At 40.2% G+C, this 27085-nt stretch overlaps 1 protein-coding gene across 6 annotated transcripts in view; it reads right to left on the bottom strand.

Annotated features, from left to right (window-relative positions):
- LOC124140309 overlaps positions 1-27085 on the bottom strand; it is a 119805-nt gene that overhangs the window by 42784 nt on the left and 49936 nt on the right. For all 6 annotated transcript variants that reach the window (XM_046507821.2, XM_046507827.2, XM_046507824.2 and 3 more), the window contains exons 2-4: positions 14939-15073; positions 10199-10297; positions 5600-5658 (exon numbers count right to left, since the gene is read on the bottom strand). In XM_046507821.2, coding sequence (XP_046363777.1) covers positions 5600-5658; positions 10199-10297; positions 14939-15073 — 293 coding nt within the window. The remainder of the gene's footprint in view (positions 1-5599; positions 5659-10198; positions 10298-14938; positions 15074-27085) is intronic.

The following is a 27085-nucleotide window of genomic DNA, read 5'->3' as shown; positions in this document are numbered from 1 at the left end:
GTTTACTTCACGACAACAAAAACTATTTTCTTTGTTTATGAGACACCAACACATGTATTTGGTGATGTAATATATTCCCTACACAGAGATGAATGGAGGTTGCTGTAATGATTCGATGGCCATTTGGCTACAATCACAACTCAAGCGTTTTTGTCTCTATTGTCAAGTATTGCAGCAACTCCACTCTTCTGCTCGGGGAGGAAACACGCACAACACAACGACTCATCGCTTATATTATCTCTGAATGTGCGGGAACAAACCGGATGTTGCAAACTGCTGATCGGCCATTAAATATGGTGGCATTGGTTCACTTCCTGATTTTGTAGAAGGGCTCCAGGGAGGTCTCAGTTAATCAGACTTTTTCTATGATATTAAGGGATCTATTCTTAAAGTAATTCCGTGAGTGATGACAGTGTTGTTTTGTTTTCCCTAGCTTGTAATGGCACTAAATATGGCAATGTCTTGATCGTAATCACCATTATCCTAATGGTTGCGAAGCACTCAAAACAAAAAATGAAGTGAAAAGCAACCTAAAGTGAATCAAAACAAAAGTTGGCGTTATGATTAATCCATATTTTAGCCTCTTGATTTTTAGACTGACACCATTAGGATTCCTTGAGCACAAATCACAAAGAATCACAAAGAAACAATGCCCCTGGTCGATGTGGGAATATGAGTAAAAACATGAAGTATTTATTATATTATCAGCTCAAGGAATAGTGACATCTAATTATTTATCTATATGTTTCGTCTGTTGTTTAATACCGCCGCACTCAGCAATATTCCATCTGTATGACGGCTGTCATAATAATCGAGTCTGGACCAGACAATCCAGTGATTGATTTGAGCATCAATCTACACAATAGGGCTACGATGACATGTATCAAATCAAGTCTGACCATCCGATCCTGTTAGTTGTTTAACTAGTTGCCTAGTCTGACCAACAAGCATAGTCACCTCTTCCAACAATCATTAAGTTTAAGCTTTCCAACGTCTTACATACACTGAACATTCCAGTGAAATGTGTACAAGGAGTATCTAAAGTCCATACAAAGCAGTTCCACCCATATACTATCTGACACACATGATGGTGTTGTCTGATACAAAAGAAATCAGACAAGACACAACCAGGCATGATGCTTATGCTGGGTCGTCAAAAGAAGCATCATGTATTTGATCCTTATGTGGATACATTACTTGTACACACTTCAGCACCCCATGCTTGCCATAAAAGGCGACTAACGGGATCAGGTGGTCAGACTCGCTGACTTGGTTGATGTATGTCATCAATCCCAATTGTGTGGATCGATGCTCATGATGTCAATCACTGGATTGTCTGGTCCAGACTCGATTATTTACAGACCGCCATCATATAGCTGGAATATTGCTGAGTGTGGCATAAAACAACAAACCAACCAACCAACCAACTGGTATACACAGAAACCAATCCTCATGGAATGAGAAAATCAAATTTTCATAAAACTGCCACTTCCATAATTTACATATGACATTTCATTACATCAAGTACTAATGGCGATAGTTTGACTCAACCACCTCAGTGTTCTGAAATGAATGTTATTCAGAGAGGAATCGTCCATTACAGAAACCTAACAATATCCTGCAAGATTATTCGAGCTGATGCGTCGGCATTATCATATAAATAGCAGTAATCTCTCCAAATCATATGAGATCAGCAATGACAAGATGGATCACAACTCCTGCAATACAAATGGAACTTGTGTTGACCAAGTCAGCAGACTAAGCTACAGAATCATGGGGAGTGAGTGAGTATGGTTTAACGCCGCTTTAAGCAATATTTCAGCAATATCACGGCAGAGGACACCAGAAAAGGGCTTCACGCATTGTACCCATGTTGGGAATCGAAACCTGGTTTTCTGCGCAACGAGCTAGTGCATTAACCAATAGGCTACCCGACCGCCCCGAATCATGAGTGAGTGAGTGAGTGAGTGAGTGAGGTGGTGAGTGAGCGAGTGAGGTGGTGAATGAGCGAGTGAGGTAGTGAGTGAGTGAGTGAGTGAGTGAGTGAGTGAGTGAGTGAGTGAGTGAGTGAGTGGGCGTTTATTGCCTCCTTAATGCAGTGATGACATATCACAGCCTGTCAGCATAACATTGGAGGAAAATGTTTTGTATATCCATAGAAAAAAAAGTAAGTATCAGGCATTAAGACTGTATTACTTTTTAGGTTGTAATTGCCAAGACACACTGCACAGTTATCAGGTCTGGCTGAGAGTACCTCCCAGTCTGACAGAACCTTGTGTCCTCATGATCCCCATTCAGCATCTCAGCAAGAAAGTGGTGAAAGGGTTAATGGGGGCCTAATCTCTCAAAAACCCAAGATAGACGTGCAATGGGTCTGTCTAGGAACCAAAGCAATGAAAACCAGCTATTCTTGGTGACATGACACAAGCATTGTTCACCTGTTTCAACACACGACAAAAGCAATTCCCTGAAGACTGTGTATTACCATTGAATAATCGTGTTTAAATTTTATGAAACCAATTCTCAATGGACCTGTTTGGCGCGCATGGTTAAAGTGCATTTCTTCATGCAAAGTAAAGAAATTGTTGGTGTTTCTTTGAAATATGATCGAACCAATTTTTTTTGTTATTTGAATTGTTAATGGCCCTATTTAATTAATTCCCCCATCTCAATACTCATCTGAATAAAACAAATGCAGAGTAAGTGTTGATATTCAATTAACTTAATCATTTACCCTAACAACAAATATTTACAACATTTTCAAAAAAAGAAAAGGACAAAAAAACTTAAATATTTGGAAGTGCTCTTTCCCAAAGATTACACCATATGTCAAGCAACCTATCTCTGTAAGAACATTTGCTTGTCTTTACTAGGTCCTTGTCATATAATGAAGCAAAGATGAGTCTTGAGAACATGATGACCTCCCAAGGTCAGAACGACATCATAAGATGGCCCTTAATGATACTTTTGAATCAGAAATACTGCTCACTATTCGAACTGCCCTGAGTGGACACATTTCGTATCCTGTGACTTGATAACTGCCCGAGTTTTAATGATAACCTAGCAGTCCCATCATGCTAATCAGACGGCCATATTGCATGTACAAACTTCATCCCAGTGCGCTGTTCAATCAAACACGAACATCAAGACTTCGCAACAGCCATGAGGTAATATCAACAAACTGCTCTTCCCACAGTTAGTCAGAGATATAAGGACTCCAGGGAAGTAGAATGGAAACCCTATTCTCCCCACAGAAACAAACTACAACATAAACATACATGCCACACTGAGGGCCTTACTTCTCATCACAGATCTCACAGTCACTGTATCTGTTCAAAGCATGTCAGTGTGGAAGTCTTGTGGAGTGAGTGAGTATGATTTTAAACCACTAGGCTACCCGACCGCCCCGAAGTCTTGTGGAAGGATAATGGAAGTACAAGAGGTGACATCAATGTCCAATCTAACACGGACAAAAAAACCAATATTCTCGCCATGCAGAGTTGCTTCCCTTATCTGACAGCATCTACTGGTCACAGGTTTGAATCCTGGATTCATCTCTGTTGTGATCCATGGTCTATATGAACCACATCTGTGAACCTAAGTTACATGGCAACAGTAAACGTCTTGGACCTGGACGTAACTTACAGCTAAAGTAAAGTGTTGTAGTAGGAAAGGTGTAAAGTGTTCAGGGGTTAAAGTCTGTAGTATTGTAGGTGTAAAGTGTTCAGGGGTTGAAGTCTGAAGTGTTGTAGGTGTAAAGTGTTCAGGGGTTAAAGTCTGAAGTGTTGTAGGTGTAAAGTGTTCAGGTGTCAAAGTCTGAAGTGTTGTAGGTGTAAAGTGTTCAGGTGTCAAAGTCTGAAGTGTTGTAGGTGTAAAGTGTTCAGGGGTTAAAGTCTGAAGTATTGTAGGTGTAAAGTGTTCAGGGTTTAAAGTCTGAAGTGTTGTAGGTGTAAAGTGTTCAGGTGTCAAAGTCTAAAGTGTTGTAGGTGTAAAGTGTTCAGGGGTTAAAGTCTGAAGTGTTGTAGGTGTAAAGTGTTCAGGGGTTAAAGTCTGAAGTATTGTAGGTGTAAAATGTTCAGGGGTTAAAGTCTGAAGTGTTGTAGGTGTAAAGTGTTCAGGTGTCAAAGTCTGAAGTGTTGTAGGTGTAAAGTGTTCAGGGGTTAAAGTCTGAAGTGTTGTAGGTGTAAAGTGCTCAGGGGTTAAAATCTGAAGTATTGTAGGTGTAAAGAGTTCAGGGTTTAAAGTCTGAAGTGTTGTAGGTGTAAAGTGTTCAGGGGTTAAAGTCTGAAGTGTTGTAGGTGTAAAGTGTTCAGGGGTTTAAGTCTGAAGTGTTGTAGGTGTAAAGTGTTCAGGGGTTAAAGTCTGTAGTATTGTAGGTGTAAAGTGTTCAGGGGTTAAAGTCTGAAGTGTTGTAGGTGTAAAGTGTTCAGGGGTTAAAGTCTGAAGTGTTGTAGGTGTAAAGTGTTCAGGGGTTTAAGTCTGAAGTGTTGTAGGTGTAAAGTGTTCAGGTGTCAAAGTCTGAAGTGTTGTAGGTGTAAAGTGTTCAGGGGTTAAAGTCTGAAGTGTTGTAGGTGTAAAGTGTTCAGGGGTTAAAGTCTGAAGTGTTGTAGGTGTAAAGTGTTCAGGGGTTGAAGTCTGAAGTGTTGTAGGTGTAAAGTGTTCAGGGGTTAAAGTCTGAAGTGTTGTAGGTGTAAAGTGTTCAGGTGTCAAAGTCTGAAGTATTGTAGGTGTAAAGTGTTCAGGGGTTGAAGTCTGAAGTGTTGTAGGTGTAAAGTGTTCAGGTGTCAAAGTCTGAAGTGTTGTAGGTGTAAAGTGTTCAGGGGTTAAAGTCTGAAGTGTTGTAGGTGTAAAGTGTTCAGGTGTCAAAGTCTAAAGTGTTGTAGGTGTAAAGTGTTCAGGGGTTAAAGTCTGAAGTGTTGTAGGTGTAAAGTGTTCAGGGGTTAAAATCTGAAGTGTTGTAGGTGTAAAGTGTTCAGGGGTTAAAGTCTGAAGTGTTGTAGGTGTAAAGTGTTCAGGGGTTTAAGTCTGAAGTGTTGTAGGTGTAAAGTGTTCAGGGGTTTAAGTCTGAAGTGTTGTAGGTGTAAAGTGTTCAGGTGTCAAAGTCTGAAGTGTTGTAGGTGTAAAGTGTTCAGGTGTTAAAGTCTGAAGTGTTGTAGGTGTAAAGTGTTCAGGTGTCAAAGTCTGAAGTGTTGTAGGTGTAAAGTGTTCAGGGGTTAAAGTCTGAAGTGTTGTAGGTGTAAAGTGTTCAGGGGTTTAAGTCTGAAGTGTTGTAGGTGTAAAGTGTTCAGGGGTTTAAGTCTGAAGTATTGTAGGTGTAAAGTGTTCAGGGGTTAAAGTCTGAAGTGTTGTAGGTGTAAAGTGTTCAGGTGTCAAAGTCTGAAGTATTGTAGGTGTAAAGTGTTCAGGGCTTAAAGTCTGAAGTGTTGTAGGTGTAAAGTGTTCAGGGCTTAAAGTCTGAAGTGTTGTAGGTGTAAAGTGTTCAGGGGTTAAAGTCTGAAGTGTTGTAGGTGTAAAGTGTTCAGGGTTTAAAGTCTGAAGTGTTGCAGGTGTAAAGTGTTCAGCTGTGAGGATGTAACATTGTAGTATAATAAGGTGTTACCTGTATGCATATGGCGAGATGGGGAGTTCCGGCATTCTGTCAACATGGCTGGTGGATGGCTGAAACAAAAACAGGAGATGGCACATTAATAAGTTGTTGGAGCCACAAAACTTTATATATCATTGCATTCAAATTTTAACAAACAATCTTTTTTTCAAAGTAAACAAGATCAAGAACATTTTCTGATTTCACCAAAAATATGAAATTCCAATGAATGAACAATTTGAAACAAAACATGTCTCAGTTGTGCTCAACATCTGGTAAAACATACCTCACTGAAAATAATCTGTCAGGATTGAGACGAACAGTAAGAAGGCCTCTTTTTAAAGTAATATTAACCTAATGAGCTACATATGAGCTACATATCAAATTTACAAAAGTAGCAAAATCATATAAATATTATCAATGGAGTCCTATTGAACAATTCACAACACATTATCATATGAATTTACTGTTTACAACATTTCAGCTGTTAACAAAATTTCAATACCCTGACCAAGGAAAGCTAAAACAATCCATTAATACATGTAAAATAAATATACTTATAGACCGCATGGGCGGATACAGCTTTTTGGAAAAGGGGGGGTGCACAATTAAGATCTATTTATTGTCTTTGGTGGTAATTTATACAGAAATAAAGATTTTTTCGAAATAAAAAGGGGGGGTGCACACCTCCGCACCCCCCCTCTGTATCCGCCCATTGACCATTCAAGGGACATTTACAGGGATGGGGTGGTATTACTGGAGATTACAGCACCGGGACAGCAGATAATGGAACCTGTAAGGTATCTAAAGTTCCATCTCGTTTGATACTTCATATCCCTTTAGGGGGCCATGGGTGGTCCAGTTGTCTGAGGCGCCGTGATTCGCTGTGTAGAGTTGCGTCCCTTGGGCATGCCAGAAACCTATGAATGTGGGTTTGAATCCCGGTTCCCCCCGATTATGTTTCTAAATTTGTCAGCACCATACCCGTGGTCGTTGGTTTTACCGAAGTGGTAAACATCTGAGACCTGCATCACATAGGGCTTTCCTCCCACATGACGCTGACATGCCGTGATATAACAGGAATACTGTTAAAAGTGGCGTTAAAGTTCATCCTAGTTTGATACTTCATATCCCTTTACACACATTACTCATTCCATGCTTGGTCATTGATTTACACATGGGGAGTTGAACTTCACAAGACAGCATGGTCCTCATTCATCTGTAACATGCTTTCAAAGCATTAATACAGAAATGATAAGGCTGACTTAGTGTTTAATACTCTGTAAACATTATTTTATTCCCCTCAACAGATTCTCCTGTAAAAGTGATTAAAGAGTCGGCAAGTGAAACATATCATGATCATATCAGCAATGACAGCCTAGCCCACCTGTGCACCTCGTCAGCACTATCTATCAAGACATTTCCTCGGCCAGTTTTTCTACCTGTGTAAATGCCTGTGTGTGTGTATGTCCAAGAACACACCATCACATCAGCCAGTGTGAAAGTGTTTTCTCAGATTCAAACAGGAAAAATGTGTTTGTTGCAGTTTACGTTTGTTTGGAACCATTACAAAGTTTCTTGTACAAAGCTAGCCCCAACATTGGGAAATTAGCATGTTTACCTTCAAGTGTACACGTTCATCTCAGAAACACTAGTGCAACTTTAAGTCTCTTTTTCAGTTTTGGCATTACTACAAGAACAACACTGATCGCTGGGATAAACTAATACGCTGTTGGTAGCTTGTTTTCTTGACATTTCAAGTGGGTAGGGAAGGAATTTGTTCAATTAGAATCAACACTTAAATGTAACTCAAAGGAGAGAAAAGTCAAAACCATGTCACTGTTAATTGAGCTAGCAAATCAAAACATTTACCAGATAATATTGCTGCGTAACAAAAAAAACATTTCTTTTCACCAAACAAAATGACAGTTCTGTCTCAGGTGAAAGAAATGAAACAGCTGCAAATGGTTCATAATTAAGTTTTAGTTTTAAAAGAGAGAAATGGAGAAAGGTTGAATGCATCATAGATTAAATTACATCCTTTTTACTTTTATCACACAGATTGAACATGGTTCATGTACACACCAAATAGCACTACCCTGAGTAACATGTTACGCTCAGTGTTACATCTCTGTGTTCACAATCCAATGGGGGCGGTCGGGTAGCCTAGTGGTTAAAGCGTTCGCTCGTCACGCCGAAGACCCGGGTTCGATTCCCGACATGGGTACAATGTGTGAAGCCCATTTCTGGTGTCCCCCGCCGTGATATTGCTGGAATATTGCTAAAAGCGGCGTAAAACCATACTCACTCACTCACTCACTCACTCACAATCCAATGAGCAACTCCAAACTGAGTCAGCTGAATGATAGGGAGGAAACAATTCTCCGAATTTCTGGTCCATCACGCTTATCTGTATCATGATACAAGGACTGTACCATGAGGTGATGTATCACTACAAAGCAAGACCAGTAAATATGCATAATGATATGAAATAAATTGTAAAATCAATTTTCTGCTGAATGTACAAGAAGTCTGAAGTTACTGTCTTCAAATTCATTAAGGGGGGCACGGAGGGCCCAGTCGTCTAAGGTGCCGTGATTTGCTGTGCAGAGACCTATGATTGTAGGTTCGAATCCCGGTTCGCCCCGATTATGTTTCTAGGTTTGTCAGCACCATACCAGTGCTGGTGGGTTTCACCGAAGTGGTAAACGTCTGAGACCTGCATCACTTCGGGCTTTCCTCCCACATTAAGCTGACACGCCACGATATAACTGGAATACTGTTAAAAGCTGTGTTAAACCAAACTCACTCACTCACTCAAGTTCAACTCAAATCTACTAAATGTGTTTCTTTAGTTGTATGTGAGTCTCCTGACATAGCAAGTGTAAAGTTTTCATCTGGTGTATGACCGCCTCCGTAGTCCAGTGGCAGAGCGCTTGCCCAGAGAGTGGAAGGTTGGGGGTTTGATCCAGTCTACTTCATACCCAAAGGTATTATTAACTTGTTGTTACCCTGCAAGGTGCTAGGAATTAAGGGGTAAAACAAAGACTGGTGGGGTCGGAGTCAGTACACTGTGTCTGAGTGGGGTGTTCACGTCAAACTGCAGCATGGTATCTCAGTGGGCTAGCACTATAAAATCAGCATTAGTCTGGACTACTAAAAGCACACAGAAATATGAGAGAAATAATGGCCAAGTTTCGGGATGGAACACATCCGGATTGTCTCCATCTGATAGGGAAGCTACAGTGAATATGTCACACACACATAAGTCTTATAGTCATTGTTTTATTCATTCTCTTATCGCAATGTCCTTACCATAACCACTTAACTAGCTCTTTCAATATGCATTGTTTTTCTTCCTTGTCTCCCTACACTGTCAATATAAAACCGACTTCATTTAATGTATTGTCTTTATTCTCTTGTACCGCTAAACTGGCTATTGCTAGTAAAGATTCATTTTTTTATCTATATTATTTTCCCTGAAGACAGGCCAGTTCAAAACCAGTCTATGCTTTGCTCTTGGCATCTGCTTCCAGCCTGCTAGACTAACGCTTAGTCTTTGAAAATATATAATTTTGATAGAAACAAATAACTCCCATTTATTTTAAGAAGGAGCTCCAGGGAGATGGGGGATTCAGAAGCTGAACCTGAGGAAACTCTCCAACTTCATTTAGGCCTTTTGTATTAAAGAAAAGGCTGGGCGAAAGGGAAAACAATATGGTTCTGGGACTGGGAGACAGACTACGAGCCTGCCACAGTGTTAGCTTCTAAATCATACTTTCACACCACAGTACATGACCCCTGCATAATGATCATGTGACTAACCTCCTATTACTGTTATACGAAGCCCTCCGCGTAGAAGCCCAATGGCTATGTAGCTCACCTGTAGTGGAGACTATGTTGGAAGATGCCGAGATATGCATAGCCTAATTACAGTGAACTGAATGGGTATTTTCTGGGTGAGTGAGTGAGTGAGTGAGTGAGTGAGTGAGTGAGTGAGTGAGTGAGTGAGTGTGTGAGTGAGTGAGTTTCACAGCTTTAAGTTATGATTCACACACCAAAAACATGGTCAATACTATTGACTTTCATTTATTCATTTATTGTAATACTTAAAATTATATCTGGTTTCCATGAGCATGTTTTCGTGGCACTATTTCCTTCTGGTAATGTAGACATTGCCATGAAGCCGAGAAAAATCACTTTTTAGGGGGGGGTTTGCTTGAGCTAAAATAATTGACCCCTAGAGAACAGTGGAGTACCTTATTGGTCTGATGGACGGTGTGACAAGTCCTGTCCTGGCCGTGACTCACTGGGGGGATGGGGGAGGGGGAGAAGAGATGTACATACTGTACCTATCACTGTAACCTTACATTGAACACTGGGGGTCTCTATATATATACGAGGACTTATCAGTGGATTCAAGGGGAGGGGCATGAGAGAGGCCAAAAACACTGACCCACTGGAGATATTGTGACTTACCGGGGCAATGAGAAGACGGGGAGGTACTCCACAGGATGAGAAACCGACTGACCCACTGGAGATATTGTGACTTACCGGAGGACATGGGAGATGAGAAGCCGGACAGACTGACCCACTGGAGATATTGTGACTTACCGGAGGACATGAGGGCAGAGGCGGCGGTACTCCACGGGGAGAGAAGCCATACAGACTTGATCCACCATAGATACTGTGCATAGGACTCCTGCATACACTCTGAAACAAACAAGTTCCATGCAATGAAATAAAACAGCTATCACATTTAAGTGTGTTATTTGTCAAGGACTCAATAAGGTGCCTCTTGCCGATGCCAGTAAGTTTTTAATCAATAAGGTGTCTCTTGTGAATGCCAATAAGTTATAACTGTTCTGGATAAAGAAACAAAAATAAGTACACTGCAAAATTTCCCCTGTGGCAGAGAAGAAGCGGCCAGGCACCATTTCTTTCTCAAACCACTTTTGTTTTACATCTCACATGGATGAAACTTCTTATTATCCCCAATAAGTTTGTCTTTTTCAAACATGTTTAATTAAAAAACAAAATTAAAGCAGACACAAAACATGAGCACCTGTAACACACCTGAGCAGCTCAAGTACACAATACGTTTATTAACAGCATGTATACCCCATGCATTGTGCTGCTGCCCCTACATATGCCCTGGCTGATCCTACACAGGTGTGTCTATTGTACAACAGGTATACTGTATTCCCCGCAAGGATTGGGTTTCCAGTCCAGTCCACAGACTGATTGATAGCTGATGAACATTTGTAATAAATGGTAATGATCCATGATTAAAACAGTAGGCATACTGACACTCTGAGAGTTAGGTAACTGTAGTTTACTCATGTGTGGCAGCCAGGTGAGCTCAGGTGAATACACAGGTGCGGTTCACAGGTGTGCTAAATGTAAGTTACCTGAATGCTGACCTGCTGGTTATCAGGATAATCAAGTATGCAACGGTTATAATAACTGCAACTACAACTTCTACTACAACCAGCACAACACCACTACAACTTCTGTAATACCACTACATCTTCTACAACACCACTACAACTTCTCCTACAACACCACTACAACTTCTGCAACACCACTACAACTCCTCCCACAACACCACTACAACTCCTCCCACATCACCACTACAACTTCTCCTACAACACCAATACAACTCCTCCCACATCACCACTACAACTCCTCCCACATCACCACTACAACTTCTGCAACACCACTACAACTTCTCCTACAACAACACTACAACTTCTCCTACAACACCACTACAACTCCTCCAACATCACTACAACTCCTCCAACATCACTACTACAACTCCTCCAACAACACCACTACAACCTCTCCTACAACACCATTACAACCCCTCCCACAACACCACTACAACCTCTCCTACAACACCACTACAACCCCTCCTACAACACCACTACAACTTCTGCAACACCACTACAACTCCTCCCACATCACCACTACAACTTCTGCAACACCACTACAACTTCTGCAACACCACTACAACTCCTCCCACATCACCACTACAACTTCTACAACACCACTACAACTCCTCCCACATCACCACTACAACTCCTCCCACATCACAACTACAACTCCTCCCACATCACCACTACAACTCCTCCTACAACACCACTACAACTTCTCCTACAACACCAATACAACTCCTCCCACATCACCACTACAACTCCTCCCACATCACCACTACAACTTCTGCAACACCACTACAACTTCTCCTACAACAACACTACAACTTCTCCTACAACACCACTACAACCTCTCCTACAACACCACTACAACTCCTCCAACATCACTACTACAACTCCTCCAACAACAACACTACAACCTCTCCTACAACACCATTACAACCCCTCCCACAACACCACTACAACCTCTCCTACAACACCACTACAACCCCTCCTACAACACCACTACAACTTCTCCTACAACACCACTACAACCTCCCTTACAACACCACTACAACCCCTCCTACAACACCACTACAACCTCTCTTACAACACCACTACAACCCCTCCTACAACACCACTACAACTTCTCCTACAACACCACTACAACCTCTCCTACAACACCACTACAACCCCTCCCACAACACCACTACAACTCCTCCAACAACACCACTACAACTTCTCCTACAACACTACTACAACTTCTCCTACAACAACACTACAACCTCTCCTACAACACCACTACAACTTCTCCTACAAGACCACTACAACTCCTCCCACAACACCACTACAACCTCTCCTACAACACCACTACAACTCCTCCTACAACACCACTAGAACTTCTCCTACAACCTCTCCTACAACACCACTACAACCTCTCCTACACGCCACTACAACCTCTCCTACAACACGACTACAACTTCTCCTACAACACTACTACAACCTCTCCTACAACACCACTACAACCTCTCCTACAACACCACTACAACCTCTCCTACAACAGCATTACAACTTCTCCTACAACACCACTACAACTTTCTCCTACAACACCACTACAACTACAGCAGAAGCCATAGCAACAGCTATTGAGCCACACAAATAACATCAGCACCACAATGAAAACTTTCATCTTGTACATGTACAATAACCATCCCTTACAAAACAACAATTGCTTCCATGAATACTGCAATACTGTAGCTGGCCATGGACTATCCAATGAACAGAAGAAGATATTCATCTTAGCCAACAAGTAATAAATCAAAAGTCCAATAACCTGATGGACAGGATATCGATAAGATAGGCTTCCCTTCCAGTCCCTGTTGAGAAACATGACCCCCAGACAACATCAAAGATCAATGGTGATGTGACATGTTTCAGGCTCTGTGACAAGTCCCTTACACTCCTACACTCTCAAGTCGGATCTTCCACCAATAGGAACCAAGAGAGACCAATCATCATTGATATCAGGGAACTTGATTCTGTTTGCATGTAAAGGGCACATTATGATCGAAATTACACATCCACTGGTTCCCTGCGATGTAAGGCTGTTACAGGTCATTCCTGTTGACAATAGGCACCACACTTACCATTCACAACACCAATTAACTGGGTTTGGTAAATGGCCCAATATTTCAAACAACCGTAATGTGAGAACACCAAAATTCATTCAATGAGACTGAAGCCAGTCAATTTATTTATTGGATGTGTCAAACAGAAAATATGCCTGTTGCTTTGAGTGTCCAGGATTGTCACCAGTTCAGAGGGCAGTTATTTCTCTTTAAAGATAATCACTGATAGTATCCATTCAGTGGAATAATCAGATGTAAATATAAGATATATCCCCCAAGGTAATATTCCAATATTATCTGGGACTCTAACCCAAGGACACCAAGACTGGCCAGTTTATATGGTGGTGGAAACAAACACAGATATTGAAGGCAAGCAAATACTTTCACCACTCAGCCACCAGTGTCTTAAATAATAAAGAAACCAGAAAGGCCTGATGTTTATGTACCAGGTAATGTCATCCCCAGAGCCAGTAATAATCTGTCTATTGTTGTCATATAAGGAAGATCTATTCATAAAGCCCAAGGCATACATCATTATCAGCATGAGTGCTAATTTCTTGTTTGTTATTCCTAGATACTGTCCCAGGGCACCTGTCACACACTGGTGTGAGGAGCTGAGTGATCTACGAGTCGTATACACCAGCTCTCCTCCTCACTGTCCTGTAGACCTTGGTGCACATACTGACTCAACTTCATCATCACATTATAAATAGATAGTAGAGGATGGCCATAGAGACAGTCATCCAGACAACATATTATCTATGACTACTAACACATCTTGCTATCTGGTCGTGTTTGCCCCGTTGAGGAGATTTCTGTTCACTAATCTTTCATCTGACAGTGAAACAGGTTTTTGATATTTTGACTATTATAGATAAGGAAGCATTCAATTGATGCTTATATGTACATGCACGAATCATGCCATCATACTAATACATAAGAAATATATTATTATATTGCCTAAAGCATTCCACATAAGGCCGTCGGGTGTCCACATGTTTGTCAATTTGTAAAAATCTAAATGTTGACATTAATTAATGAAGAAGTTAATCAAATATGTGACATATATGTATATATACCATACACAAGTTGTCAATTATAAAAACACCCTATCCTCAATGCCTAGCGGGTATGTATTATCGATCCAAGATATACATGTTCTTACATTGTCTTACATAACACTTCATTGGAATATGCATCATTCATGCCATTCCTTGGTATACTACCACATATATATCTCCAAAATGGAATAAGCCAACATACCTGCCTTATATACACATTATAAATCACTGAATACCAGTCACATAGTGCTGATGAAGTCTAGCGAACATGCCCCACAACACAATGTTCCTAATCAACTTGTCAGAGGAGACGACGTACAGAGATTGGTTTTATACAGTAGTATTGTCTGTTTGCATGTTGTTTAACGCCGCACTCAGCAATTTTCCCGCTATATGACAGTGGTCTGTAAATAATTAAGTCTGGGACAGACAATCTATGATTAACATCATGAGCATTGATCTATGCAACTGGGATATAATGACATGCATTAACCAAATCAGCAAGCCTGACCACCCGATCCCCTTAGCTGCCTCTTACAACCAGCATAGGCTGCTGAAGACCAATTCTAACCCGGATTAATACTGTAGTACAGTTATGGGGATGTATATTTACCGGAAGGATCTCAGTTATGGGCAAGTATATTTACCGGAAAGTTGTCAGTTATGGGGATGTATATTTACCAGAAAGTTGTCAGTAATGGGGATGTGTATCTACCAGAAAGATGTCAGTTATGGGGGATGTATATTTACCGGAAAGTTGTCGATATCTTGGGCCACTTTCCACAGGTCTTCCAGTCGGTCCCACACATCAGCAAAGTGGGTCTTGATTTCTTTTGCATATTTGACAGCCAGTGCAGTCAGGCTACTTTGGCACAAGGTGTTTTCCTGGAAAACCAAAGAACAATTCATCAACAGGTTTGTTAATTTAAGTCAAAACAATGAAATGCACACTATGACCAATCCTAAACATATCATATTTGTCTGATAATATTTTTGATGCATTGATGTATTGGTGAATCGGGACATGAAACACCATGATGGTTAGGCCAGCTTTCAGCTCATTGAAATGCATTACAAATTAAGCATTGGAATGTTTTAGACAGTTGACCTTTCTTCCCCTACCATTCCCCTTACAGCATTGACCAATTAAGTTGCAAATGGACATTCTGCTCCATGGGGAACATCCAAACATGTGAAACATCTCCCCATAACTGCACAAACCACAGTCATTATCAGCCAATAAAACATCTAATATTAGGCTTCAAAGGAAAGGTGACAAAAGGAGAATGTTTATTCCCTGTTTATGAGGAAGTGTTGAGTAGCTAGGTCATATTCCACATGGTCAGCTGCTGACCTCTGACCCCTCAAACTGAGGCTGGACTGTTTACTGAATCCTTAAAACAGATCTAATCATGGGTATGTGGGGCCACATATGTCGACTACCACTGGAGTTTTATTATAAGGATATATGTTTAAAGGTAATGAGATACCACTTGGTCAAACAGCCCCACAATCAAACTGATCTATTCCCTTAGGCATGAAAAATGCACAACATAACACTAAGGACTATTTTTCTGATGCTCCTAAAATTCCTTCCCATTAATTTTGTACTGTTGCATATATTTATAACTTGAAAATATGAACTATTACATTGAATATTAATCATTATAATATCAATATCTGTCGTCTTATACTTTCAAAAGATCCTAGTCTAAAACTTCAGTGAGCTTCAAATACATGGAGATACTTCAGGTTATGACCAAACATCCATAATTAAGATAGATACACTTTATCCTCACTGAAGTATCATACTAGGTGTATGATCAATTGTTGCACTGTTTAGAGTACCCTTGCAGGTGCTTGTTTTTCAACATTTCATATAATCTGTGAGAGTATACGATTGGTTTTATTTAACAGAAGTACAGTGATCGCTCGCTATTGCGCTACCAATGGGGTCCAAATAATTGGTGGGCGTTATAGACGATGAGCCGTTTAACCGAGGCCGAGGCGGGGGAGCGCGCTCGGCAAATCTCAAATCATCAATAGGCCTATGTGTTTATCTCACGTCACGTCAAAATAGTATATATTTTTATGGACCTAGATCTAACTGTAATATCATTCATTTATTAAATCTGTCATATTTCACAATGTCTGAAATACGTATTCCATTCTAATTTATCATTTTTTATCAATAAATTAAAAAATTATTCACTATTTCCCGCGATGTTATTGAAAATAAAATTCTCGGACACACATTTCGACAACGGGTCCGCATCGAACATGTCAAAGAGCAAAATAAAGACTATTTTAAGCAAATCTTTAAATATATTATACAAAGTGATAAACAAAATCAACAAAAATATATCTAAAAGTAATCAAACTTACATCTAAGTTATTATTTCCATCGTTTCGTGCGATCGCGTTTAATGTAAGTCAAATGACATCTCGGCTTTCGTGGCCTTGAATTCTCGGCTCGGACACAACGTTTAATGCAAAAATATATGCATGAAAAATCTTTGTCACAGCTCGTAACCTAGCACGATACATTCGCGAAGTTCGATATTTTTAATATATATCGTGATTTCCTGCTTAAAACGTTCAGAATAACACGATTTAACAAAAAATCTTTCGCTAACTTCTGAAATTTATCAAACACGAGCTTGGTATCACAGCTTGATTGGCTGCCTGAGGTCACGTGCTCAAAATTGACCAATCACGAAACTTGTAGCAGATTTCGGCAAGAAAGCGTCATTAGAAACAAATTTTAATCCAATGAAATCGCTTGTTATAACTACGGGGAAAAACAGGCGATGTTACGAAAGCGCGATTACGAAATGAATGACCGCCGTGTTGTGACAGCAACTACATGTGTGTGACAGTTTAGCCTTAAATTGGATTGCCCACTAATTAAGAATATAAACTTCGCTTGTGGTTCTCTTTTATTGCATGCATGCGCTTCTAAGATCAAAGGATGTATAGTGTGAAAAGTTAACTAGTTGAACAATCGTATTTCCGGGACTTGCCGCGGATGTTTTCAAACAGATTATTAGAACTCCATTCAGCGATAAACCGTTGATTATGCAATGAGAAGCGTTATGTGCAAATGAACAACGAACAACAATACAATTATGTCTGTGTAAAACTCTCAGTAATAAAAGTGTACATAAATTTTGGGAGCCATGCGTTACCGCGCGTAATAACCGAAGTAGCGCTTTATCGAAGAGCGCAATAGCGAGCGATCACTGTATGTTCAAGTGAGCTTGTTGCACTGTTTAGAGTGCCCTTGCAGGTGCTTGTTTTTCAACGTTTGATATGAATCTATGTGACTATACGATTGGTTTTATTTAACAGAAGTATGTTCAAGTGAGCTTGTTGCACTGTTTAGAGTGCCCTTGCAGGTGCTTGTTTTTCAACGTTTGATATGAATCTATGTGACTATACGATTGGTTTTATTTAACAGAAGTATGTTCAAGTGAGCTTGTTGCACTGTTTAGAGTGCCCTTGCAGGTGCTTGTTTTTCAACATTTCATATAATCTATGAGACTATACGATTGGTTTTATTTAACAGAAGTATGTTCAAGTGAGCTTGTTGCACTGTTTAGAGTGCCCTTGCAGGTGCTTGTTTTTCAATGTTTGATATGAATCAATGAGACTATACGATTGGTTTTATTTAACAGAAGTATGTTCAAGTGAGCTTGTTGCACTGTTTAGAGTGCCCTTGCAGGTGCTTGTTTTTCAACGTTTGATATGAATCTATGTGACTAGATGACTGGTCATATTTGACAAGACTATGCAACAGTAAGGTTCATACACTGGCGAGGTCCCTAGCAGGTGCTTGTTTATTGTCTTATCTTTCTCACCTTCAACACACAACATGGTGTTGACTTGTGAGGTTACAGTGATACCCGGCTGATTTGTTTCTACAATCTGCTTACGAAGAAGTCGACAACTCTTCAGAAGCATGGATGTTGAATTATCCGGCATGTATGTAGGAGGCTGTCAGATAACGAGATAACTGTGGCGCTCATGTTTGTCTACACTCAGTGTTAGAAGCGGGATGTTGATGTTACACAAGCCTCACACTGAGACGGTGATGAGCAATGGACAGGTGAGGTGCCAGTAACGAGACTACTGTTTCACTTGTCATGGATGTGTCTCCTTTGTGAACCATTACATGATACCTAAAACGTTGCTTGTTCGAGTACGCCAAGATTTACATGTGGTACGAAAATAATATTCATACATTGTTCAGAAAAGGTGAAGATGATACTTCTTATCTTGTTAATTGTTGCCTATCAGTGCAACCCAGACATGATCGAGAGATTCTGACAGAGACAGTGTACTCCTGTCATCATGATGTCCTGGAACAAGGAATGCAAACTGGACTGCATCAGATTTTCATAACTTTTATCATTTTACATTTATCATAAATACATAAACATGATGCTTTTAAATATTTTTTCATTTCTTTTTTTTTCTTTTTCTTTTTTTTACCTGTAAAACCATACATTGCTCTGAACATAAAATATGTCCATTATAATAATGTCAACTTAATCAATAACTCCCACAAAGGAATGTCCTAACAAGTCGTGTCCTGGCAATAGTCCACAAAGGTTTCCAATGATCAGAACATGATGACTACAAAAGTGTCCAAGCACCACTCTGTACTGGGTACACTACCTATCCAGTCGATGTGACACACCCAATAGTTCCCATGATCCTTCACTGGATCAGCATCCACTATCAATAGTGATAATATTGACTCATACCTTAATATCTTGTCAAACAGAGACTACGTGCCTTGTCACAGTGTGTACATCAATGTATGTGCAATGACGGGTCAGGGGGTAGTGTAGGGTGGGGAGTCGGGCACAACACAGGGGCTCATCCAACTTGTCTTATTTGAAAGTCACGAGGCTTAAGCTGCTGACTGACATTTAGACCCAGAAATAAAGTTATTATTTAAAAATATATATATATAAAAAAATTATAATAAATATTATCAAAATGGAGCCCAGACCAATCCTTAATTTCAGCCTAGAGCTGAGGCAATCTAGACTTGCCAAATCATTCTAGACTTGAGTTGGATTGCGCTTTTTTTCTCAAGGGTCTGGGAGACAGACTAATCAGCACTGACACATCTGCATTAAAAACCTTTACTATCATTTTTATACCTCTTTAACTCAGATCTACACAGACATAGAATTCAACAGTACTTAGGAATACCTATGTCGATGCCTCTTTGTCGATGCATGAGGGTGAAGGAGACATCAAATGGCATCCTTTTTCAAGTTCCAGTCCTTCTCAAGAAAAACCACTTTGGCCAATACAAGAATCAGATATGGCAGTGCCAACACTAAGTGCTTCTTCTTCAACCACTTTACTAACTCCACACTGCATGAACATGAAGAACCAAATGACCATCTTACACACTCAGATGACATCAAAATGGCCGAGTTGCTAGTGTCTACCTTGCTCCATGTATCTCCAGTCGTCTTGCATTTTTAATGAGAAAGAGATACCATTTGTACAATGACATTTAAGCCTTGAGAAAAGCATTGGTTCATCCGGCAGTGAACAATGAGAAGTAAGTACCTACATCATTGGAGCGCCACACGAGTGGTTGATGATGAGCTGTGCACTAATGTTACATTAGGGAAGAGAAGTTTTGGATGTCAACTTCTCTATTATGAAGAAACACAACAATTCAGAGTATATGATTTCTCCTCCATCAGGTGAATGAAAGCTATGAGGCAGAGAGCATATATATGTACATGTGAGAGCAACAAAAGTACTAAGATAACAAAGGTGGAAACTTTAAAGGGAACCAACAGATACTTGCTGCTGATAGGTGATTAGCAAAAGACAATGGAAGCCAACACTTTACAGTAATTAATGCTGATGGTTATGGACATCTGTGTTTCCTCATAATAAAGAAATTCTCTTCCTTATGTGTATCACTTCTAAATGCCATTCAAAGACTTAATGTTCCATTGTCTGGACAAAGGCTATGATTTGGGTCATTTCAAACATAGTCACAAACATGTTACTGATGACAAGTATATCAAACACATTAGTTCATAAATCAATACAGTGTATGGGAACCTTGGAGTGGTGGAACCACAATGACATGAAGCCTGTATGGCCAACAGGCCAGCTGGCCTGGATCACTAGGGCATGACCTGTAGCAAGCTGATGGCATTGATTACATACCTTAATAATACATTATACCTGTGAGTCGAACAGGAGATATTGACAGTGTATAAAGTGATCACTGAGTCAATATTACCAGGACCTGACAGCAAATAGTTGACAATGACAATGAAAGCTTTGGCAGTCAAACCTCAGCAGGCCACAACGAGAAGAGGGCACAAACAGCCACAAGGTCATCTTGCCATGGTAGGACTTGCACAAGTCTCTAAGGCAATGATTATAACCTTAAATCATAATTCAAAGATTATATAAAAAATAGGAACAAACTGTTTCTATAAACGAGTACTGTCCACTTATCTAGACTTGCCTATTATTAGGATAGAATTACTATACATTCATGGACTTATCATACAGTAGAGACTTGGAGCAAGGCTAGGCTATGATATGTCCACAGCATTCTGGGCAAGGTTTTGTTTTGTTTTGTTTGTTGTTTTACGCCACACTCAGCAATATTCCATCTATATGACAGTGGTCTGTAAATAATCGAGTCTGGACCAGACAATCCAGTGATTGACATCATGAGCATCGATCCACGTAATTGGGGCTGATGCATCAACCAAATCGGCGAGTCTGACCACCCGATCCTGTTAGTCGCCTCTTACGACAAGCAGTCGCCTTAATGGCAAGCTTGGGTTGCTGAAGACCTATACTACCCTGGATCTTCATGGGTCTCTGGGCAAGGTTATCACAATTATCATAGGTACATTTCAAAAAGATATATTGAAACTGACCCATACATAGGCCAGGCATATGAAAATATGTGACGTCTTGTCTCTAAACAAGTGGCTTTGTGTTGAACTTTGGGTGCTACTGTGTACACTTTTCGCACAACATTTACAAATAGCACACGTCAAAACCCTTCCTTCAGGCTGTGATAAAAAACATTCCTTCACATCTGACAACAGAAAGATATAAAACAAATTTACTTGGCATCATCATAAGCTACCATGATCAAATGTTCCTTTTTCACGTTTGTGTTTTCCATCATTTTCTTTATATCTTACACTATAAACATAAATTGTATCATTTCATGGTACTGCTCTGACTAAGTAATTAACTTCTTTCGTTATTCTCATCAGTATGCCATAGCTACCATAAGTCATATCAAGAACAGCAATACAGCCATATGGCAGCTTAATTATTTGTTAATTAACCTGTCAAAGAGCCTAAGTATGGGTACCCATAAAACCAGGAATAAATGTCACCCGGAATCAATCAGTTACACATAAAATAACCATAGTTTATTCTCCTTGATACAAGAAAACATCTCTATTCTCCCTAAAGATCTGTGCTGCGTCAGCTATCACTTTCCCCACATGATTTACATGGCAAGTAGAATTGGTGTATCCAAGACCGCCTGGCATGTTGATTCAATATTCTACATTTACGCTACTTTGTTATTAGTGGTAATGCCTTCATACATGTACTGCAAACCATATGGTCTATCTGATGTAAGAGCAAATCTAGTGCCCGTATGAACCAGAGAATCTTCACTGTAGCATCATGGTGGGCCTGCCTATGGTAGCTAGTGTATAACCACAGGAATATGTTGCTGCACAAAAAACAAGCAGAAGATGACAAATCCACAGAAATACACACTGATTGTCAGGACATCAGTCAGATTGCTCAATCATCTGTCAGACTGTATTGTCAGGAAGAAATTATGATGGATTGTGGTAATAATCATAATTAGGTAGACCGATGAAATAGAGATTTGTACTACAATACCCCTTCTGTTACATATAAGATATTCCCTACCTGTGTTATATATTGGATATTTCCTACCTGTTATATATAAGATATTCCGCACCTGTTATACATAAGATATTCCCTATCTGTGTTATATATCTGTCCCTTCCTCTGCAAATGCTAATCCTGTCTAAACATTAACAAACTCAGAAAGGTTAAACTATTGACCAATCCAGTTTACAATAGGTACAATAATCTTTAAGACAATTAGCAAAATATATGTGCAGTTTCTTTTCTGTTCTTATACTGGTATTCTGAGACTGTAAGTAACTTCTCTGAGGTGTTCCTACAGTAGTTGTGAGCCTTAGTCCTACAGACAGCAGTAGTAACTCTGACAGCAACTTTTAATCTGATGTATTGCCAACAGAGCCCTTTCGTAGCCCCGTAGACCCGTATAAAAGGGTGCCACAATAATCCTTTACTGGCTCTTATCAATACAGTGCAGGTACTAGACTTGCCCAAGTCTCTCAGGCAATAATTAATAGTTTAAATCAATTTCTAGATTATGTAAATAAAAAGAACAAGTTGTCACAATAAGAGACTGGAGTCCTTAGATATACTGCCCACATATCTAGACTTGCCTATCATAAGGATAGAATTACTCCCTACCCATGAACTTATCATTCAGTACAGCCTTGGAGGAAGGCTATGCTGGTACAGACCCTAGGCTATATCTACATGGACCCACTAACTGACAAGTCAGTCTTAAACTGAAGCATCTCAATCTCTTTACTCCAATTGATTCTTGAAATGAGGGGGTGGGGGGTTTGACTAGGGGGAGGGTCATGTGTCTGGGGGAGCAGAAGGAATTGGGAGCACATGATTAATTCAGGTTGCTGGTCCTGATCCCCTCCCAGACCATCCATTTCCTTCAAGATGCAGTTAGAGCAGTCTTATGCTCCAAGATGCTGGCAATTCAACCAGTCCACAACTCACACAAGTGATTAATGATCATTATTACCGTTTCCCGTTTAAGCTGTGACAAATCGCTTAGAATGCTGTCTTTATCTTTCTTGGTTAATTTTTTAATGACTGAAATTTATTCATGTAACTTTTCTCTCTGGTGCAAGCTAAAAGCTACTTTAAAGGTGTGCACATGGCATAAAAGAAAGATGAATTTGATATCTTGCTTCAGCCATCGGAGGGTGCAAGAGCTCAAGTAGTTTGTAATATGTTTTGCAAATATTTTAGTCGCTATCTCATGCTGAATTATCCTTCTTGGAAACAGATTAATTGATTAATGGACCACAATTCCAAACATAAGTTTGTATTTGCACAAGTTGATCATCTAATGAGAAATTGACACATAAAACATGAGTCTCTCTCCCAACAGCACTTGGTTTAGCCCACACTACCTGTTGCATATACACATGAAGATCCGGGTGGAGAATAAGTCTTCAGCAACCCATGCTTGTTGAAAGGAGGTGATTAAGGGGATTGGGTGGTCAGGCTTCCTGACTTCGTTGATGCATGTCATCGTATCCTTATTGCATAGATTCATGCTCACCGCCATCATATTGCTGGAATATTGCTGAGTGTCACATAAACTACCCATGCAGCTACCCTAACACTCATTCAATTTAAAGGGAACAGGTTAATTTTCTATTACCCTTGTCCAGTGACCTTGACAAATGACCTTTCCCGCCCACGCTTCTGCCTACAGGTAGTCTTTGCTGCATGCCTACAGCAGCACAGACATACTATAGAGCTGATACCTAATCTGACACCTGATAACCTGCTATTGTTCTGACTGATTGTCTCACAGATCCCTCCTCAGTGTGAGGTCTGGCCCCGTGGGGGTACCAAATGAAAGTCAGGGGGATACGCCCCTTTATAGTCATGAAGTCCTTTCATCAGATATAAATCACTTCATTTGGACTGATGGATCGTGTTACATTTTGGCATGATTGTGCATTTGTTATTTTTGACTGATTATTCAAAGGGTGGACACTTCTCACTTGATAGGCTTAAGTCCTACTATGATACAAATCAAAAATGTCAACAAGAATCAATGAATAAATCTTTGAGTGTTTCAATACAAATAGGCAGGACAGATTAATGTCTATACAACACTATATTTAGGTAAGTTGCACTTATACATGTGATATGACTAGCTTTTCCTGACAGAGGAGACATATGTGTTGACAGTCTGTGTCAAAACCTTTTGAATCTACTATCCCGAACCTGTCACTTGACATCATTTTCAGTAGATCTTAGCGTTAATGTGTGGACTAACATTAGCATGTAGATTACTAGACTGAAACATGGGCTTTTGGACAAGTGGCTAAAATCACAAACTGTGTTGGTGACTGTACACGGATAGGCCTTAAGTTCCTTTGTACATTTATCAATCTCTGTGGACTGAGCAAGCACCTGCTATGTTGAAGATGTTCCCTATACAGTGAACAACAGTAGGGTCCTTTGAACATTTATCAATCTCTGTGGACTGAGCAAGCACCTGCTATGCTGAAGATGTTCCCTATACAGTGAACAACAGTAAGCCTTAAGGTCCTTGTACAGTTGCAATCAATTGTTGTTGGCGAAGCAAGCATCTGCTCTGTTAATGATAAATAACTGTCACCTTTCTGTCTTGTTTCATCACTTATCCAATCACTCCAGAAGCAGGTTCAAAATAGAAACACTTATTTTCCATCCCTTTCATGCAATATTTCCCAATTTTAAAAATGATTATCCAAATGGAAATATTTTGTCTTAAATCTGACTTCAACACTGAGGATCAGAATCTGCTTTGATGCTTTGGTCTTGAGATCAGTTAAAAGAAAACCTGTGACATATCAAACCATGACTTCCTCCATGCTGTGCCATGTCACACAAGAACTGGCCACATTGTTCCTGCTGTCCTCACATCACTGGGGGTATTCTAACTCTACTGACCCCCCAAAGTTCCCCCTTTCAAAGCATTGAGTCAACAAATCTGCCCTGGCTCACTCTAACCCTATCACTTCACAAGCCCACACTGAACATTCCGCAAATGTGCTAAGTGAAACAAATCACCCCATACTGTCATTCAAGCTGTAAATGCACATTTCACAGATTCTCCCCAGGAAATGGGATGCACAGCACTTGGATGAAATGTCTGCAATGTTAACTATATGTGTAGAAAAGCATGTATTACGTGGCTATATGCCTCAAATCTATCACTGTCTTAGTTCCAGTGGGATCTGTACAGGAATAAACTTGGACAAAAAGAATTTGTTCAATCCATTTAACCAGTGCTGTTACTATCTTCAACTTGGCTCAGGGCACATGAACTTTGAACAATTATATGCAAATTTGCTAAATCAACTGAAATTGGTATTGTGTTCTAATTCAACACAAACAGGCATCCTATCTTGTAGGCATGACATCCGGAATATTAAGCAATTTGATTCACAGGGCAATTAGGTATTCACTGGTCTGATGCTGATATCCTTACAACAAGACAATGCCATCGGGAAGACAGAAGTGAACTGAATCGGGCTGGCAAGGACTTTCTAAATTTGACATGTTGACAGCTGGGGGCTATTCCTCTTCTAGCTACTGGGGACCAAGATTAGGTTTGGTCCACGAGTCCTTTCACCGCTAACCTCTCCACATATCCCTCAGTGCTTCCTTCTCACACTCTACACACGTTTATTTGCCTGGAAGGAAAACATTTTTCAGGAGAGGAAAACAGATCTTTTTGTAATTCCTCATCTGAGCGTCTAACAAGTGGCACATTTGGTAAGCGTGAGACCAACTCGTCCACGAAAACATCACTCCTTGCATGTGTTATCTGGTGCAACTGATCAACAGGGCAGTACTCTCACACAAGCTAACAAAAAACTCTTCGAGTGCAGAATTGAAAATCTGCAAACACTTATTTGTTGTGAGGCAATCTACAACTACCTTGGCACTTTAATAGCTCCATAGAAATGGAAGTTTAAATATATTCTTGCCCATTTACTCCATGATGAGACTCTTATTTGTCGCATTTGACTGGTTAAAGACTATTTCCGAGAGGGTGTAGCAGTAGTGTCTTTAAAGGCCAACAACTGACAACATTTCAGTCACACTGGTCCCTTGTATGTTTATTGCAGGATCAGAATACACCGGAGATACTTACACTTTTCAATCATATATACACTGTTATTCTTTATCACATGTATAAAGTCAAAATTGCAAAGGGCTTTAACTTCTAAATATGGTACTGTCAAACGTAGTATTAACTTATGGTTAGAACCACAAAGCAAGAAGTCAAAACCATTACACTTTACAACAGCAGCTTACATGGTTCACCAAGTTCACGACAGTAACAGAATGTGGGTTTCTATGGGTGCGATTTGGTGGTGGGTATGGTTCACAGGTCATTTGTTATCAGGGGGACAGTTATGGGGGACATTCAAGGAGGACATTCATGGGGGACATAAGAAGTGCAACGCACCCTCCTCCGTCACCGACCCCCATTGACCTGCTCTGCCCTGTAGGATGCCACTTGGCCCTTTAATAATGAAACCAATTCTGTCGGCATTGGCCCTGGTGTAAACAACCCACCTTGTATCACCTGTCTCATTAAGACAGATCAAAGAAGTGACCCAGGTGACAATCCGTCCGTGTTTATTTGTGTATACAGTTATCTGTGCACTTAAAGATCATCATAACACAAGGTTATTGGCTGCCCATCAGATCACAAGAGGACAATAGCTTTTTGTAATGGATGCCCAAGCTCCCAGGTGACCATGTGAATGGTCTTGAATGAGGGAAGGGCGACAATCTCCCACAGCTGATCAACCTCCGACAAAGTAGTTCACACACCTTAACAATAATGTTGATGTCATTTGGACTGAATACACAGAACAATTAACTGTTGTTTGAGAATAGGTTACTGCTGCCTCCCTGCACATCAGCACGTTAAGGGTGTAATATTATTTCTCTACACAAAACCACGCATTCTCA

This window comes from Haliotis rufescens, unplaced genomic scaffold (genome assembly GCF_023055435.1).
Source record: "Haliotis rufescens isolate VD_foot unplaced genomic scaffold, xgHalRufe1.0.p SCAF_5, whole genome shotgun sequence".
NCBI lineage: Eukaryota > Metazoa > Mollusca > Gastropoda > Lepetellida > Haliotidae > Haliotis > Haliotis rufescens.
The sequence above is the reverse complement of the archived record's forward strand: the minus strand, read 5'-3'. Positions and strand labels throughout refer to the sequence as shown.